Consider the following 17,739-nt stretch of genomic DNA (forward strand, 5'->3'; position numbering starts at 1 on the left):
CTACTGATATTAAAGCAATCCTTTATAATATACAAAATCACATTAGCTAAGGGTCATAAAAAGGGCTATGCTTCAATATTTGTTTCAGTGCTGCATAACCACAATTAATAGTGTTCAGAAAAAGATCTCAGGAAACTCAACATTCTGTAAACAAATACTAAAATGTGCAATAATTCTTCATTTTTACTTAAAATATTGAAATTATTGTTAGTGCTCCATTGATTCCAATCAAATGACTAATAAAAGATATAACTTTTTATAACTACCAAATTCCCTATATAAATAGAATTATCCTAAACAAAAGTAGTATGAAATTAAAACCTATGGATGAAATCATGTGCAAAAGAAGTATAGATTATGAAAAAAATATGCCTTCATAATATCTCCTACTATCTGTATTGCTAACTATAACTCTTGCATATATAATTCTATTATACTTTTATAATTCAGGGTTTTAAAATGCTTTTCAATCATTAATATATTTTCCTGGTTAAAATTCTTTGAGATGTTCTTAACAAGAGTCTTAGATAATGAATTTGGGCAAACTCTGGAACAGTCTTTACAGTATTATCATTCTCATTAATTTTCAGAACTACCCACTGTGTTGAGATGATTGTCATGGGCCTAAGACTTCAATTTGGCTAAATATTTTTGCATATATTTCAACATATAAGTAACTAACAGATGTTTAAATGTTAAGTTCATATGGAATAAATGGTTAAATGTGTTTAATATCACAATTCCTTGGTAACAATAATTCTTATTTTACGATTTCTTTATGTATTTCGCAATTTCCTCTATGCATTGGTTCACAATGGACAAGACATTTCAAAATCCCTTAAAAGATAGCAAAACAATCTTTTTCAAAATTCTGGAATTTTAGTCATGTATGCATTATATTTAACACATGTAGAGCATCATTAGATCTTTTTAAAGAAAAAATCTTAAAAGGTAACTTCCTCATTCTTTTTATGAAAATATACAAAGTTCACATGAAGCATAAAACTATACTTTTTGTTCCATTTTAAATAGAGAGTTTTCCATTTATATTCTTATATGTATTTAGCAACCTGATATATGATCCTTCCCTAACCTGCCAAGAAAAGCTGGGTAGGAGGCTAAAAACAATATTACTTTTAAGAGAGTTAATGCACTGCATGGCTCTATACTTTGCAGCAGTTCCCTTTGCTGGTTTGGTTATCTCTGAGGACTGCTTCTGTTTCCATTGTTTCATCCTTTAGCATTCACATATCAGAGCAATAAGTATTTCATTACTGGTTTATCTGTCCAGAGGCTTGAGAAGCGGTAACAATTAACCCTCCCTTCACAGTGATTGATACAGGCTTTGCTTTCAATTTGTTCCACTACACAGATCATGAAATTCTGAATGCAATCATCCTCATTGACCTACACTTTCAAACACACAGCTACAATGAAACGAAAGTAATTATTAAAAGGAACACAAGACTACTGAGATCTGAAACAAAGTCTTTTAAAAATCTGTGAGATGACCTTCTAGTAAAATTGGCAAATTTTGATGTTAAGGAAAACGATAGCTTTATGTGCCTGTCTGGAAATATTCAATGCAAGCTGATCAATGTATATGACAGCTATTGCACTAACTACTTAGAAAACAGAGAATGCCATTTAGAAGTACGACAAATAAGAGTTGAACTGTTGACACTGGGGCCTAATCGGTCTGAAATTTTTCAGGGAAAGTAAGAACCCTGATTGGTGTATAAAGCACAAACTTTGATCATAGTAAGGAATCAAGAATGGAAAAGCAACAGCTTTACTCTCTAGGAGTTGCATACCTGAGTTCCACAGCTGCCCTCTCCCCCTCCCTTTAGATGGAGATTCACGGTAAGAAATGAATACATTTTTCACAAAGTCTGAAAAATAGCTTCAAATAAATATTAATCTACTGCAATCGATATATATGAGGAATGGAGAGGGACTGGTAGGAGAGTGGTGACTACAGAACTATATTAAAACAAGGGTTGCAGTTAAAGAAAATCAGGGTGGAAAGCGAGACAGCAGGCCTGAGGCTCTAATCACAGAGCAGAGTGATGGAGATGAACCAATACTGCATGGATTAGCAATGAATTATTTTGAACTGTAATCATATGCCTGCACAGAAGAGAGGCAAAAACTGGCCATTACTCATAAACTGATCTGCTGATTTCTTGAGAGAAAGAGAAAGTGGGGAGGGAAAAAGGGAGAGAGAGAATGAGAATAAATTCATATGCTAAACTAATTCAGAATAATGAAAACCTCAAGATGTGGTTACACTTCAAGTAACATTCTATTTTTAATGTCTGCCACATACTACATAAGATGGGGTGTTTAGCGTATAAACTGTAAAGTGCTTGGTTTCAAGTAGGATTAAACCAACCATTTCGTCAAAGATTAGAAGAATTTAGTCTTCTCATCCTTTCTTGCCCAATGAAACCGTTTCTGGATAACTTGAAGCCTTCATCCAATGCAAAACTTTTAAGTCGCTATTTACAAAGGAGGAAGAAAACTAAATATATGAACTTCCTTTGGTCAATCTGAAAAATCCATAACAAACCAATATTCATTCTTAGAACTAATTTTCTTAGATATAAGAAAAAAATTGAAACTGCTGGTAGCAAAAGAGTCCTAAGATTCTTATAACAGACTGTTTAAATGAAGAGCACTTTAATCAGTAGAGGAATCCTCACGTTTCTAATGTCTTGCTGTGCATTCTGCAGGTTATAGTAGCAGCTGGTAGAGGTCATATATCTTTTGTGAGCATCCCAAAAAGGCTCACTGCCAGACTGTTAAATTATGAATAAGCAATGAACAAAAGAATGCAGATACGGTGGTGACAAGATAATCCAAGCAAATTTATCTATGACAAATTTCACAGGATTAACAAATTACATTTATACAGAACAATAAAAATGTGTAAAAAAAAATGATGAGCCTACTTTTCCTTACAGCATTAGTGAAACAAAAAAAAGTCACCAATCAACTGTGTATATATATATAAATTCAATTGTACCTAAAGTATGACATTAACAATATACTCAGGATATATTCATAATATTTTCCCATAATTTTCCCATAACATTTTCCCTAGTATGTAGGATGTATACAAACATTGCCTAAAATAAAAGTACATATACATATATAATAAATACTTCATGCTTTATAGCATATTTGTTAAATAATAAAATAGAATCCTATATAAGTAATATATATGGAATGTATATGCTTTTCAGAAAAAAATCTCTGAAGAAAAAATTGCTTTATAAGAAAAAGTATTCCAACAATGCACTAAATATTAGTTGCTATAAACCTTCATCTACTGATATTTCCACTTTCTAGAAGCAGAAAAATTCTAAAAAAAATAAATTTAACCATTCCATTTTCCCCTATAAAATACTATAATATTCCTGAATGAGGTTGAGAAAATTAAGCTCAGTTATAAATATATAAATATTATCCTCAATCAATATTAGTTTAACATTAGAAAATTTTAATAAATCTTAACAATGGTCCCTTTTTACCAGAAGTAGGTAATCCCACTGAAGTGACCTTTACTATAAAGAGGTATTTGGCATCATTTTCCAAAATATGTGATAATCATTTGTTTTAATGCTATATACAACCTAGGTACCTAAATCATTGTCCTTTAATTTTTCATTAGCATAGTGATAATAATGATGATGATAATAATAATAATAAAGTACCATGATCAGATATAATTCCTTTCAAGATTATCTGAATGCTATTCTAAATTTTACATAATCTATTTTTTACTTATTATGTCCTATTGACTATTGCATTTCACCTCTAATATTTTAGCATAACATCTAAGTGAGCCCTTTCAAATAATTTTATAAGGCAACCTATTCTTTATGCAAACAAGAAATTTTCTGAATAAAAAACAAATATTTAAGGTACACAAGCAAAAACAGCTCTTTCAAGTGGAGATACTCAAGTACTTCTTATCTAACTCTTTCAAAATCAGAAACTCCTAATATATATACACATACATATTTAACTATTGGACTGACAGTACTATACTAAAATATGTTGTGGCATGTTTATCTACTATCTCAAATCTAGCACACATTTAACAATGAGCAGTAGTGATGGAGTCAAATTCTACAAACTTTCATAAAGTAGTTTTGTTCCATTTCCATTAGAGAAATTAAAATGCTATGAAAGACTTTCCAATCTTGAAGATGCCACAAGTGGAGGATGGGGCAGAATCAATCCTTTATATACTTATTGTGAACCATTTTAACATGTTATATTTTTAATTAAATTAGGTAATTAAAATATGTAAAGCCCACAGATCATTAGGATATTACTTTGTACACAGTATTTTATAAATGCTTGCTGTCATTTATTATGATGTTAGATAATTTGGCAAGAGGCCAATTTATATGACTCCATATATATTTCAAAAGATGATATCCAGAACACAGTTTGATACAAATATATGCTCTTCAGAAAGCTCAATGAGGCTGTTTCTACCCACTTAGCATCAAAACCATTACAAAATAGAACTGTATTAACCCTGATCTTCCAACAAAATGGTACACTGAGAAGCCTCGGTGACAGTAGTGAAAGGTATCCTGAGAACTTCATAGTCTATATCCAGAGAGTCATATGTGTACATCTAATAAAATATCTCTCCCTAAAGTGCCCTAAACTACACACACACACACACACACACACACACACACATTCATGGCACAGAGACAGAGCTTGCCCAAACTTACTGGAATATTAAATAATACTGTGAGATTAATTTCCATATCAATACAAAAATTCTTCCTCTAACTATAAAATCAAAGAATTTTTGAAGTTTTCTAAAAAATCTAATGAAGGACTATGAAGCAGAGGTGTACATGGTCTTTTTGCTCTAGAAACTCTGAGACCAGGTCAAGAAATTCCTAACTCCAGAGTCTAAACGCACAGGTCCCTTCATACTGCTGCTAAGTTATACATTTCTACAGAGACCTGTATTCAATCTCTAATTCCAACACTTTAGTTGAAAACAGTAAACCTTGATTTTTTCACCTATACATGGGAATATTAGCATGTCCCTCATTGCTTTCCTTTACAGTAAGAAAACAATGATGAATTTTTGTGAAGCATTTGATATAGAGACCAAAACAGTAGTGTCCATTAAGTGCTTATTATTATCATATGTGATCCATTTTAGTTTTTAGTGCCATCAAATCTTTTTAATATGCTTTGATTTTGTTTATATTCATATGGCCTCTTTTCTTTGTCTTTCCTTCAAGAACTTCTAATCACTTTTTTATTCAATAACTGCAATATTTTACAAGTTGAATAGCCTATCCCTTGAGAACACTAAGCCAACAAAGTCAACAGAGACAAAAACTTTATATTTCCTACTCTTTCAGAAAGGGTGTTTCTGACTATCTGTAATACTGGGCACATCCAACATAAGGGAAGTCTGAAGCCAGAGAAACTGTTCTTATAGGGACAATTAGCCACAACTCTCCGAGTCTACCACTGTGGTCTACAGTAGGGATTCAATGAATCAAGCTCAATGTTTGAACCAATCAATAATTACAGTTGGAGGTCACCATGATCTCAAACACCAATTACATAACCAAAATCTTATGCTTTACAGATGTATACATACAACAACTTAAAGTGTTGTTTAATCTTGTCACTGCTCTATTCATTTCAGATATGGTAGCAGTCACATTACTCTTACTAAGCTGTGTCTTGTTTATAGCTAAAATATTAACATTGCTACAAATTAGTCTAACTATGCAAGTTATATGAAACTTAATCGTGCAAACATCCTATTCACACTAATGGGGCCCAGTGCTGTAAAAATACCATTCAGTTACAGTTGGTTTACTACACCTCCCAGGGAGGGAAAAGAAGGGGGAGCACTATTTACTGTGAAAATACTAACATCATTAAATGCAAAACAAACATAACTAGAATTTCCCACAAATTCTGGGAGTTCTCACCTAATCACAGTACAGATTTAAATATTTAAAGTTTCACATAATGTGCAATTTGAGTAGATATTAAATCCATTAATCAAATGAAACTTTCAACATTACTATCTCTTCCACCAAGTTTCAGTCTTATTCACAGTAAGCAGTTAAGGAATGTCTATAAAACAACTAAAGGTGGAGTCTCCGTCAATGACATTGCAGAAGTTTTATTCAATTGAATTAAAATTAGGCAACACTAAAGGGTAAAAATAAGTTGAAATGTAAAGAAAACAGAAATAGACTAGTTCTGTTCTCCTGTGCACTTAGTTTTCTTTAGGTTTGGGGAGTGGAATTTTGCACAGGAAACAGGATCACCAAAATTAAATTCAGAAAAGAAAAATAGGCTACTCCTAAAGGTTTGCACTGGAGTCCTGGAGTCATTATTAACATTTAAGTAGGTTTATAGGAGAAAATATTACTGGGCATGATTTAGAAATTTTTTAACATATCTACAACAAAATATAAAGCAATAGGTCCTAAACACACACCATCGAAAACCTAATGGCAGCTCACAGGATCCTGGACTTCAATGTTTGCGTTGGCAAACAAATGCTACCAGCTGACTACAAACGAGGATTTGAGGCAAAGCAAAAGATTTCATGCAAATTCTAACATCCCCATCAAGTATTTCCTTTGTAGGAGTGATCTTCGCGTAGAAGAATTTCAAAGTTCTTATCACTAAAAAATACGAAAGAGTTCCAGTTTGTATATTTTATGTCAATTGCAATGTGATTCTTACCAATTCATTGCCAGTAAAAAAACTGATTTCTATGAGGCTAGAGAAATAGTACAGTGGGTAAGGTACTTGAGGTACTTGCCTTGCACATGGCCAACCCAAGTTCTATCCTGGTATTCCAGACAGTCTCCAGAACCTGCCAGGAGTGACGCCTGAGTATAAAGCAAGAAAAACCCCTGACTACCCCCAAATGTGGCTCAAAAACAAATGAAGAAAAATTTATGTAACTTTTGGTAAATAAAATGAAAGTTATTATTTAAAGGGCATGTAATGACCCAGGACCAAAACTTTTTGGGGGATGCACTCCTGATGTTGCCATGTATGGGGAGGACAGGGGGGTAGGGAGTAATGAAGTAATCAGTACTGGGGATAGCTCATGCAAATCATGGGGCCCAGCACTTTGAGCTATCTCTTTAGTCTTTAGGGATCAAAGTTTTTTGATAATACCATTATGTATTAAAAATATCTGCTGTAGGTTTTGGCAGAAATCCCTCCAGATTTAATCGTTAAAATTTCGGAATTCCAAAATTCTGCGGCCACTACTGCAGCCACGCAACTTCATATGTTATTCATAACCAGCAACAGAAGACAAATTGTTTACATTGCCTTTTCAGCATATCTGCGTGTTGAGGTAAAATCCCAAATAATAATGGTGGGTCTGGTATCAAAATATTTAATGTAATCAAAGTAGAGAGAGAGTAATGTGAAAACCATCTGCCCAACAGGTAGGGGGAAGGTGAGGGATGGGGATATACTGGGGGTTTTGGTGGTGGAAAATGGGCACTGGTGAAGGGACGGGTTATTTCATCATTGTATGACCAAGACTTAAACCCAAAAGCTGTGTAACTGCTCTCACATTGATTGAATAAATAAATTTATAAAAAAGAAGAAAAAGTGAGATGGAGTTTATGCCCAATTCAATCAGAGTAATCAGTGGCTGAATAATTAGCAATACTCCTACATTAAAAATTAATAAACTTTTTTTAAAAATTTAAAAATTAAAATAACTGCTGTACCAAAAAATTTAAAGCATCAAACACAGAATTCAAGTTTGCTCACTGTAGCAAATCTAATAGCTGGCCTATCATAGATATGGAATTACTACAGGTCTCCCAATTCATAAATAAGAAATTGGAAATATGAAAGGATGTTGTAATATGGGAGGATCCCACATAATAGAGGTCATTATAACTCCTGGCTCTGAAGCTATACGATCTAATATCCTCGCCAGTGCGTCTATGATATGCCCATGCATTACAGTACTTGTTGACAGTCTGTTGCCTTGGAAATATTTCATTATTTCAGTTTTTCCATTTGTAGACCCTTGGCCTTGTGATATGAAGGCCATCCTATTTCATATTTTCAATTATCATTTAAGCAATCTTGTGGAGCTATTTATATATAAGCAAGTGTTAGACAACGCATATCATCGTTTATCACTCAGTGTTTAAACGTATTTAAAAAAAGAATACCTCCAAAAAAATCTGTGCCAAAACCTTTACTTTTTAAATTGTGCTACAAGAATGTGCTTTACAAACCAGTATGGGCATTTAACATGTTTGAAATTTCTGTCTGCCTACTTTTCTTGGCTATAAATCTGCAGAGTGGCAAAACTGTATGCTAGAACTATTTAATCTGCAACTTATTAGAATTTAGAGGGAAAATCAAACATTTTAAATACAAATGGTTTACAATTTGCTATTTGAACCTATCAAGAATCACTTTCTATATATTTGAGACAGAGAAATTTAAGGAGTAATAAGCAGTAATTAAAGACATTTTATATAAAAAAAGACTTCATTTTCCAAAATTGACTTGGTACCCATTATAAGAAAAAAAATATTTTTCCTATGCTATTATACCCAGGACAGACATTTCATAAGTAAACAAGACAATTCAAGTTATAAAATTTATTTTTTGGTTTGGGGGCCACACCCAGTGGTGCACAGGACTTACTCTTGGTTCTGTGCTCAGTGATCACTCCTGGTAGGAAACATATCATAGATGCGGAAATAGAATCAGGCTCAGCTGGTGCACATGCATGGGAAGCAGTTTACCCCTATACAAATGCTACAGGCTCCTATATGATGTATTTTCAGTCTAACTTTTTGACTACTGCTGTATTTGAAAAGTAGTTAAGAGCAAAGTTTCCATAACACCTTTATGATATCAATGGTTTGGAAACCACTTTTTTCCACAGATAAGTGGGAGGGAATGACATTAAGCACATCCACAGAGAGTCATCCTTTATTTTTAAAATGTTTATGTTTAACTATCACAGAGATATACTACAACCATCCAACAAGTTCCAGTAACTAAGTGCACAGAATGGTGAAAGCAAGAAACTGAGGAACAATCCCTCCTAAACAAACCATCCAATTCACCATTTCTCATTACAAAACCAAATCAACTAATATGTGTAATGTTTACTCTTAAAGTGTTAAGAGCATTTAAAACCCTAACAACAAAGTGAACCCTCTGGGCATAAAACAACTGTTTGGATAATGGGCCAAGTTTGTGGTTCTAGCCGTTTGCAACACTCCATTTGTACCTCCTTCCTTCCTTTTCTCCATCCATTTCACTCCTTCTGCCCCCTATCTCATTATTACTCCTCCCTCTCCCTACAGGTTAAACCTTCTCAGATCCAACCTTTAAAATGACAGCATCCTAGCTGAACAAGAAGATGCTATTAAAGGGCATTAAATTAAATACAGTATATCCTCCTACAACTTCAATCAGACTTTCAGACCAAGTGTTATTTAGTTCAGCTCTCAAGTGGAGCAGAATAACAAATCGTGCACTTTGATTTACCTTCTTCGAATGCCAAATGGAGACAGGTGATAAAGAACGCGCTCATGCACAGGCTATGAAGTTTCCTCTAGAAATTAATTCTATCTTCAAGATTCCTATCTCAGAGAAATTCCAAAAGTGGCACACAAATAGGCCTATGCCAGAGAGATTACTGGGGCCATCCCAGTAAATATACTAACTACAAACAGAAGCCAGACAGGTTAGGCCAGGAAGACAGGAAGGGAGGAAGGGAGGAAGGAAAGGAGGAGGAAATTATAAACTTCTGATTTCAAAAAGTATGCATCACCAGTGGCAGATAAAATGTCATTACCAAAAGACTTGCATAAAGCTCTGAGAAATATTTTTTATCTGCAAGAGTATTATTCAGAGTGTGAGTTCTTTATAAAATACTAAATGTTCATTTTAGCCAGGTGGGTTATCAGATTTAATTAATGTTAGACATAGTTAACACCTTTGGTAAAAACTGGATTATGTATCATTTAGTCTCGGGTATATAATTTGTATATAATTTATCCAGAGCTGGAACTAGTCTACTTATACCCACTTAAAATTTCCACCTCAACTCTGACAAGTTGGCTGTCAAAAGAGAACGCAAACCAGTGGAACTGAAGGTCTCTTCAAGACTATCTGCCTGCCTTCTCTGGATGCAAACTAATAGGTTAAATGCATATTACTGTATACAAAGTAAAACAGCCCAGGTAATAGTAATTAAATCCGTTAACTAAAGAGGTCCCTCTCCTTCTTTTCAAGTTCACTTAGGCTTGGGAGGAAAGTAAAAGCCCCTGCCTGAGAAGGGGAAGGGAGGGGAGTGTGCCTCTAACTGCATTTGTTTTCCACATGAATCTAAGGTTCTTACTTCCTACTGAGCACTTCCTCTAAGGAGGCAGCAAGATATTCACTGTGCTCAACCCAATATGCTATATGCAATTAATGTCATTAACGCTGCCAATTAATAGCAAATAGGATTCCAAACAAAGTAGGCTCGGTGGACAGCAGGAGGAAAAGACACGTTGCCTGTGTGTGTGTGTGTGTGTGTGTGTGTGTGTGTGTGTGTGTAGGGGGGAGGGGGGGAGTCACACTGAAATCTAACAATGCCACTCACGTAGGATGTTTAGGATATTTTGCATCCACACTCCCTTTCCCATTCCCTTCAGTTTCACTAACTTCAGACAGACGTGCTCGGCTCTGCCTCCCGCCTGGATTTGCAATGCTCACCAGGAACTTTTTACAACACCCATCCCCAGTCACTAACGGGGCAGAGATGTTCCAACTGTTGGCACGCATGTCTTGGACCTCGTTTGTTGGCTGACTCGGGATTTCAGGACCCGCTTGATTTTTTTTTTCTGGCTTTTGGGGAGCACGGGGGTGAGGGTGCCGGAGAGCATGTAGAGCCGGTGAAAGGGACAGGGCCAAGGGCCAGGCAGGAGACCCACAAGTTGCCCGGACGGGGGGGTAGGGGGGCGCGGCGAAGGCGGCGGGGAGGCCTAAGCGGCCCCGCGCGGAGACCGCCCCTGGGCGACACGCTCCGGGCCTGGCGCGATCTCGACGCTCCCCGCCCCCGGCCGCCGCCGTCGCCTCCTCCCCTCCACGCCCGCCCCCCGCCCCAGCCTCATTCCTTCCTCGAGAGCAGCTGCCAGGGGACCTGCAGCGGCCCCGGGGATCCCCGGCACCCCCCACCCCTCCCGTCCGCTGCCCGGCACACCGCAGCCCGTCTCTTTTCTGTGTCTCTTATTTCTTTTTCCTCTTTTTTTTTATTCTCTTGCTTTTCTTTTTTTTCTTTTTTTTCTTTTTCTTTTCTTTCTTTTTTTTTCTTTCTTTTCTTTCTTTTTTTTTTTTGTCAGCGACTCACTCTATTCGCCGAGCGAGCAGAGGAGGTGCGACTGCTCAGGGAGCGTGTCGCCGCCGCCGCCGGAGCCCGCTCGCCGCAGCCGCCGCCGGGCGGACAATGCGCGCGGGGACCGCGGCGAGCGCTCCGCCGCCGGCAGGCACGGCGGTCCCCGCGGGCTCGCGGCCCCGGAGGAGGGTGGTGGCGCGGGCCCCGGCCCCGGGGCGGCGGCGGGAGTGGCGGGAGCGGCCGCCCGGGCGGCAGGTTCAATAAACAGAAAAGTGTTACCGTTCTCGCCTGGAAGGATCCTGCTGAAAGCTGGGCTTGGTGGGCGCCATCTTCCTGCTATTTTTTTTCCTCTCTTACTTTTTGCCTCGCTCCCCCCCTCCCGGGCTGGGGGGCGTGGGGAGGGCGGGGGTGTGCGTGTGCGTGGGGTGGCGGGAGTGAGTGCGGCGTGCGCGGCGCTCAGCGGCGGCGGCGGCGGCCGGGGCCGGGGCCGGGGCCCGGGCGGCGGCGGAGGCGGCCGTGCTGCGGCGGCGGGGACGCTACGGAAAAGTAGCGGGGCCCGAGTCTCGCCGGCAGCCGGCCGGCCCCTCGCTCCGCCGCGGCCTCTCGACGCGGGGCGCCGCCTCCTCGACCGCCGGCGCCTTCTTGTGCCCTGGCTCTCCCGGCGCCGCCGCCGCCGCCGTCCATGCGCCGCAGCGTCCCCGCGGCCCGGGCCGCCCCGGCTCCCGAGACATGCCCGGCTGCGCGGAGACGGGCGAGCGGCGGCGGCGGCGGAGGGGGAGGCGGCGGCGGCGGCGGCGGCGGCGGCGGCGGCGGCGGGGGGAGGCTCCCGCGCAGCCCCGCGGGCAGCCCGGCCCAGCACCCCGCCGCCTCCAGGTTCTCCACCGCGCGCCGCCGCGCGCACGCCCCCGCCCCCCGCTCACCCCCCCCCCCCGCCGACGCCCCCCGGAGCCCGCCTGGTGGCAGGTGGGGCACACACCCTCCCGACGGGGGGCGGTCGGGGCCTAGGCCAGGAGGGGCGGGGACGGGAGGACACGCGGGGGTTCCCAGCTTGACCGCTGTGAAAGTATTTCTGGGCATTTTCCAGCGGCTTTGCTCTGAGAGCGCCCGCCCGCCCGCACTGACACAGACACACGCGCACATACACAGACACGCATCTCTCTCTCTCTCTCTCTCTCTCTCTCTCTCTCTCTCTCTCTCTCTCTCTCTCTCTCTCTCTCTCTCTCTCTCTCTCTCTCTCACCTCCTCCCTCCTTTTTCTTCCCCCTCCCCCTCGCCTCCACCCCTCCCTCTCTCTTTGGGGGACTGGGAAGCTCGGCTGCCGGCGCAACAACGCCACTCAGTTGCAGTTTCGAACACTTCCCTTGGCTGGCGTGTCGCAGCCAAGGGGGAAGACACCGAGCAGACCGGACGGGAGGCCCCGAAGCAGGCGAGACCCGATTCGGGCAGGATGGCGTCCTGGGAGCGCCCTCGGGGCCATGCGAATGAACCCGAGTGGGGAGTTGCGCGGCTCACCGAGTCTCAGCGTCCCGGGAGGGCACCGCGGCGGCTCGGGGACCAGGTGGCTCCAGCCCTCTCGGCAGCGTTTACCGAGCCTGGGTATCTGCATTGTCCACCGGCTTGCAGAGCTGCAGAGCCCAGTCCCCGGGGCAGCTCTTCAGGAGTTTACACGCAGTGAGATCAACAGCTTCTCCTGGCCAGACTCCAGATACCTGGAGGTCCTGCTAGACCCTCTGGATCTAGCCCCAGCAGTCTTCCTTCCCATTTCACAGCGGTCTCAGGGAGGCCTAGAGAAAGGTCACTCACTTAGTTCAGGGCCCAGGCTAGAATCCGATTACCGTTGAGAGCGTTCTTGCAACCATTCTGCCAGCTATGGGCAGCTTTGGGGGCAGACATGGGTCAGTTATGTGTCAACCGGGAAAATATAAAACCTGTGCACTTTGAATAAATCAAAATTTCCAGATGGAAAACATGGGTCCTATGAGTAGGCTTTGCAGTTTCAAATAGAACCAAAAGCAGACCGTTGCATGGATCCCCTTTCATCCTACCATTCCAGTAAAGTGCAGCTGAGAGCCAGAACTTAGGAAACATAAGTGTTTTTCGTGGCAGAGGTGTTTAATCTGCATGATCGTGTTTGAGTTCTATCTGGAGTACACTCTACAGGTAGCAGATGATGAGAGTGATTGAAAAATGAAGTGAAGTGGAGAGCGTTGAGTACAAGATACACACAGGCTGGTAATGGGGGGGAGGGGAGGGTTGCCAATTGGAAGTTTTGAGTCTAGACCAACTACCAGCTTAGGCATTTCTGCCCAAGGGGACAAATAAGACAAGTTTTCTCCCAAGATCTCACCCTGCTTAAAACCCCTCATCCACCCTCCACTGACCCTCAGTCACTCTCTCATCTGACTCTAAAAGTCTGATGCCTCTGTATTTGTTCTTAGTAAAATGACTATTAACTTTGCAAGTGCATCCAGGTCTTGAAATGAAAACTAGCCTCCATAGCCCTTAAAATTCAAACATGCTAGTAGCATTAGTTTCTGATGGGGAAATGCCAGAGGACAGGGGGACTAGGATCAGACCCTCCCTTAAAAACCTGCAATAATCTTCTGACCATACAGGACTCACACTCCTGCCCCCAAATTAATTCAGATCAAAAGCAGTAACAGGTGTCATATCTGAGTGAGGAAAGGTGCATTTTCCATGGCTAGCACTTCCTCATCTTTCAAATATCAGAATTTAAATCACAGGAAGGCAGGAAAATATCCCAAAGCTAAAGTTTCCTGTTGCTTATTTTTTAAGTATTGATCCTTGCAGCCACAGTAGGATTCAGGGAGTTGAACAAGAGGTGAAGGTGGATGACATCTCGGGACTGGCTTTGGGCTTGGAGTGGGGAACAGAAGAGTATCTTTCCCTAGGTGCTCCTGGCTTGCTGGAAAAGTGACCCTGAATAGAGTTTTAATGTAAAAGATCCACAGTCTGAGAGCAAGCTGAAAGGCTGAAAATTTATAGTCACCCTTTTATGCCCAATTTATATCTTCTGGGGTAACTGAAGTTCCTGGAGGTCTCTGAAATTGTCCAAAGGCCATCTGACATTTCCGACCTTTGACTCCGGACCTCACAGACCATCAGACCATCTTATTGTGATTATTGCCTGCACTTCCCAGTTAAAGTGACTGCCAGATTCCATTGTCATTTAAATGTTTAATAAGCAATTTAAAAAGAAAAACATACCTGAACCATGAATAGGAATAATCTAATCCTTGTCTAGTCCTTTATGTTTGAAAGATTACTCCAGATCTTTTGCATTAAAGATTCTTGTAATCACTTGCATAAAACAAGACTAAAATTATTTAATTAAAAAATCTCTGATAGCAAATAACCTCTTTTTGAGTTATTTTCAAGACTTGCTAAAACTTCGATAGTACTTAGAGCATATAATGAAGTCTATGAAGTCTTTGCGTTTCTGGGCATCAACTTGGAAAACACTGTATTATGCAAAAATCTGCTCTGGTCGCTGGGCCATTCATTGGTTGGTTAGAAGGAACAAAATATGGCAGTGATAGATTATTGTAACCTTTTCAGTTTAAACACTGTTGGTTCAAATCAAAGGTTCTCAAATCAATGAAGTTTGAAATACAAGGTAAAAATAGGAACTGTTATTTGAATTATGCATTGTGTATATTTTAAGTTAAATGCCATTGGCAAATCTCTCAGATGTTTAATCGTGTGCAATCTGGGAAACACAAATATTTAATTTCACACTTTCATGTGTTCTTTTTTTCCCCCCTTTCCTCTTCCTATATATAAGACTGAGTCCACAATTGGGGGGTTTACCTTCTTACAACATTGGTAGTGTTTCTCAGCATATATTGGTGAACTACATTTTTAGTAAAACCTTTAACACGGAAAGTTGTCTGTCCTTAGATTAAAACTTTAGAATTCTTGGGTTGTTGTTGGAGGTAAAATTCCCTCCTTTCTTTCACAAGTGAATCAAAGCCTGTTTACTATTTTAAAGTCATAACCCTCTTTTTTTTTAATTAGAAGTGTGTCTGAGAAAAATGCAAACAAGTAATACTTTACAACTTTCTTCTCATCCCCATGCCTAACTTTGCAAAATTTGCCTACAACTCAAATCTCAGAATCTAACACATTTGCATTATAATGTATTTAAGATGAATGCTTAACAGCGCCTAAGAGACTCGGTTTTCATGCTGTATTTCCCTGTAGTAACAGGTGACATGATAACACAATTAAGTAGAATTGCAAGTATATAGCTATACGTGAATATCGTTGCTATTCTACTCGGAAACAAATGGTCAATCAGCCTTCGGTGATCAATTGGCCCCCAGGCTGTCGGTCAGCGTGGATCGGCAAAAAACACAGGCACTGAGAACATTCCGCTGGAAGGGGACGGGAATCCCAAACTTTGCAAAAGCACCTAGTGCGGTGTCTCGAGACTTCGCTGCAATAACTTGGCTACGCGGGGCGAAGATTCTGAATTAGGGACTAGGCGCAGGGCAAAGTCTGATTTCAGTTGGCCAGTGCAAAGAAGTGCCTTTCAGTCCGAATTGTGGTTTTCCCCCTTCTTCCCCATCTGTACAATGAGGGACAGCAAAGTGAGCCCTGGAGATGTCCATGTGCGTTGTAAAGCCTGAACAGGAGGCAAAGTGAGTCCCACCCCAGCGCCCCGGGGCGAGGGCGGTATCCCAGTCCAGGCGGGACTACTCACCGCTGCTGGTAGGAGGTGATGCCCTGGACGTTCTGCGGGGTGCCGTTGGCCGCGGTGCCGGCCCTCCCCATGCCCGCTCCGGCCGGCACCCCCGCGGCCGCCCCGCCGGCCGCCGCGGCCGTCACCTGCACGCTGAAATCCGGAAAGATTCGGATCATCGCGGCGGCTTCGGCCCCCGGGCGCGGCGGCTCTGGGCGCGGACTGGCAGGGGCTCGGGCTAGGACTCGGGCGGCGGCGGCGGCAGCAGTGCGAGCGGCGGCGGCGGCGGCAGCGGCGGAGCCAGGCAGCCTGCAATCCCATTAGTGAGCCGCGGCCCCTGTGCGCGGCGGAGAGGCGCTTTGATGTGCGCGCAGCGGGCTGGGGGGGCCGCAAGAGCGGGGAGGAGGTGCGGGGGGCGTGCGAGGGACTTGCAAACAGCGAAACGTGTCAGGGTGGGGCCTTTTTTTCCTTTGGGGGGCGGTGGTGCGCCCCCCCCCCCTTTTGCAGGATGTGGCTCTCACTGGCTGCTCGGGCTGCGCCGCGCGGAGCCCAGCTGAAGGAAGAAGGGGAGGGGGTGGCGGAGGAAGGATGCACCCGGAGCTTGGCGAGGACTTGGCCGGTGCAAGGGAATGATGGGCAGCGGAGGGGCCTTTCTTTCCCGCCCCCCTGCACACACGCGCACACACACACACACACGCACACTCACACGCACACGCACAGGGCACTTCCGACCAAAGTGCAAGACAGAGAAGCGCTCTCTCCCCGCTTTTCTCCTGAGAAATCAGCACTATCCAGGCCGACTCGCGCCTCCCGCGGCTTCCAGCACCCTGGACTCCAGCCCGCGTGTGCAGGAATGGGGGCGCAGAGCCTTCCCGCCCTGTGGAGACCCTACTCTACTCCTCCCCTGCACCCCAGGCAGCGCGAGGGCTGCCAACTGCAAGTTGTGTTGCTGGAGAACTTGGTGCTTGGCAAGCAGGGAGAGTGTGCAAAGACGGAGGATTGGAGTGGGGGGGGGTCTCTTTTGTGCGATGCAGAGTTTACCCTTTCTAAGTGGGGGGCGCTTCCTCGTTCGAGGGAGGGGGCAGTTGGACTTGGCTGCGTTTGAGAAGTGGGGGCTGTAAGTGCAGCTAGAGACCCGGTGTGCTCCCTCTCACCCAACTCCATTCGCCCCTTTGGAACGATGGAACGAATAAATACTCTAGAAGACACAACGGAGCCGAACTCTGCAAATTCCAGCCAGCTGGGAAACAAAAAGAGAAAACACGTGTATTTATTTCCTGGCGTCGTCTCCCGGTTACTTCTTCACTTGGTCACAGCAGAATTTCTTTAGGGGTGAGAGGAGCTGGTGGCGGTCGGGATGTCTTTATTCACCGCAACTCGCACTCTTTCTCTTCTGACTCCAGCGCAGGGACGCAGAGAGAGGAGGGTCGCTTCCCCCACCCCTTGCCCCGGACCCAAGTCGCTCTACTTTCTCCCCCCTCCACGTGGCTCTCCAGCAGAGGTCAGAGCTGCAGGAAGCAACCCCAGCGTGGCCGGGGACCGGGACTCCCCTTGTCTTGCGCGCTCCCCCGCGCACCCAGCTTTGCAAGGGCTGCTGTGCGTGTTTCCCGCTGCCGCTCGCCGCCATC

General features: G+C 42.9%; 1 protein-coding gene across 9 annotated transcripts in view; it reads right to left on the minus strand.

The window, feature by feature from the left end:
* The window catches only part of NPAS3 (neuronal PAS domain protein 3), a 1,011,636-nt gene extending 995,091 nt beyond the window's left edge, over positions 1 to 16,545 (minus strand). For 3 of the 9 annotated variants that reach the window (XM_056133997.1, XM_056133998.1, XM_056133996.1), the window contains exon 1: positions 16,133 to 16,545. In XM_056133997.1, the coding sequence (XP_055989972.1) occupies positions 16,133 to 16,290 (158 nt within the window). In that variant the 5' untranslated portion in view covers positions 16,291 to 16,545. Of the gene's footprint in view, positions 1 to 11,686; positions 11,851 to 16,132 lie in introns of those variants that run through there. The other 6 variants (XM_056134002.1, XM_056134001.1, XM_056133999.1 and 3 more) reach the window with 3 other exon arrangements.
* Positions 16,546 to 17,739: the final 1,194 nt, after the last annotated feature.

This window comes from Sorex fumeus, unplaced genomic scaffold, assembly GCF_029834395.1.
Source record: "Sorex fumeus unplaced genomic scaffold, SorFum_2.1 ptg000098l, whole genome shotgun sequence".
Classification (NCBI taxonomy): domain Eukaryota; kingdom Metazoa; phylum Chordata; class Mammalia; order Eulipotyphla; family Soricidae; genus Sorex; species Sorex fumeus.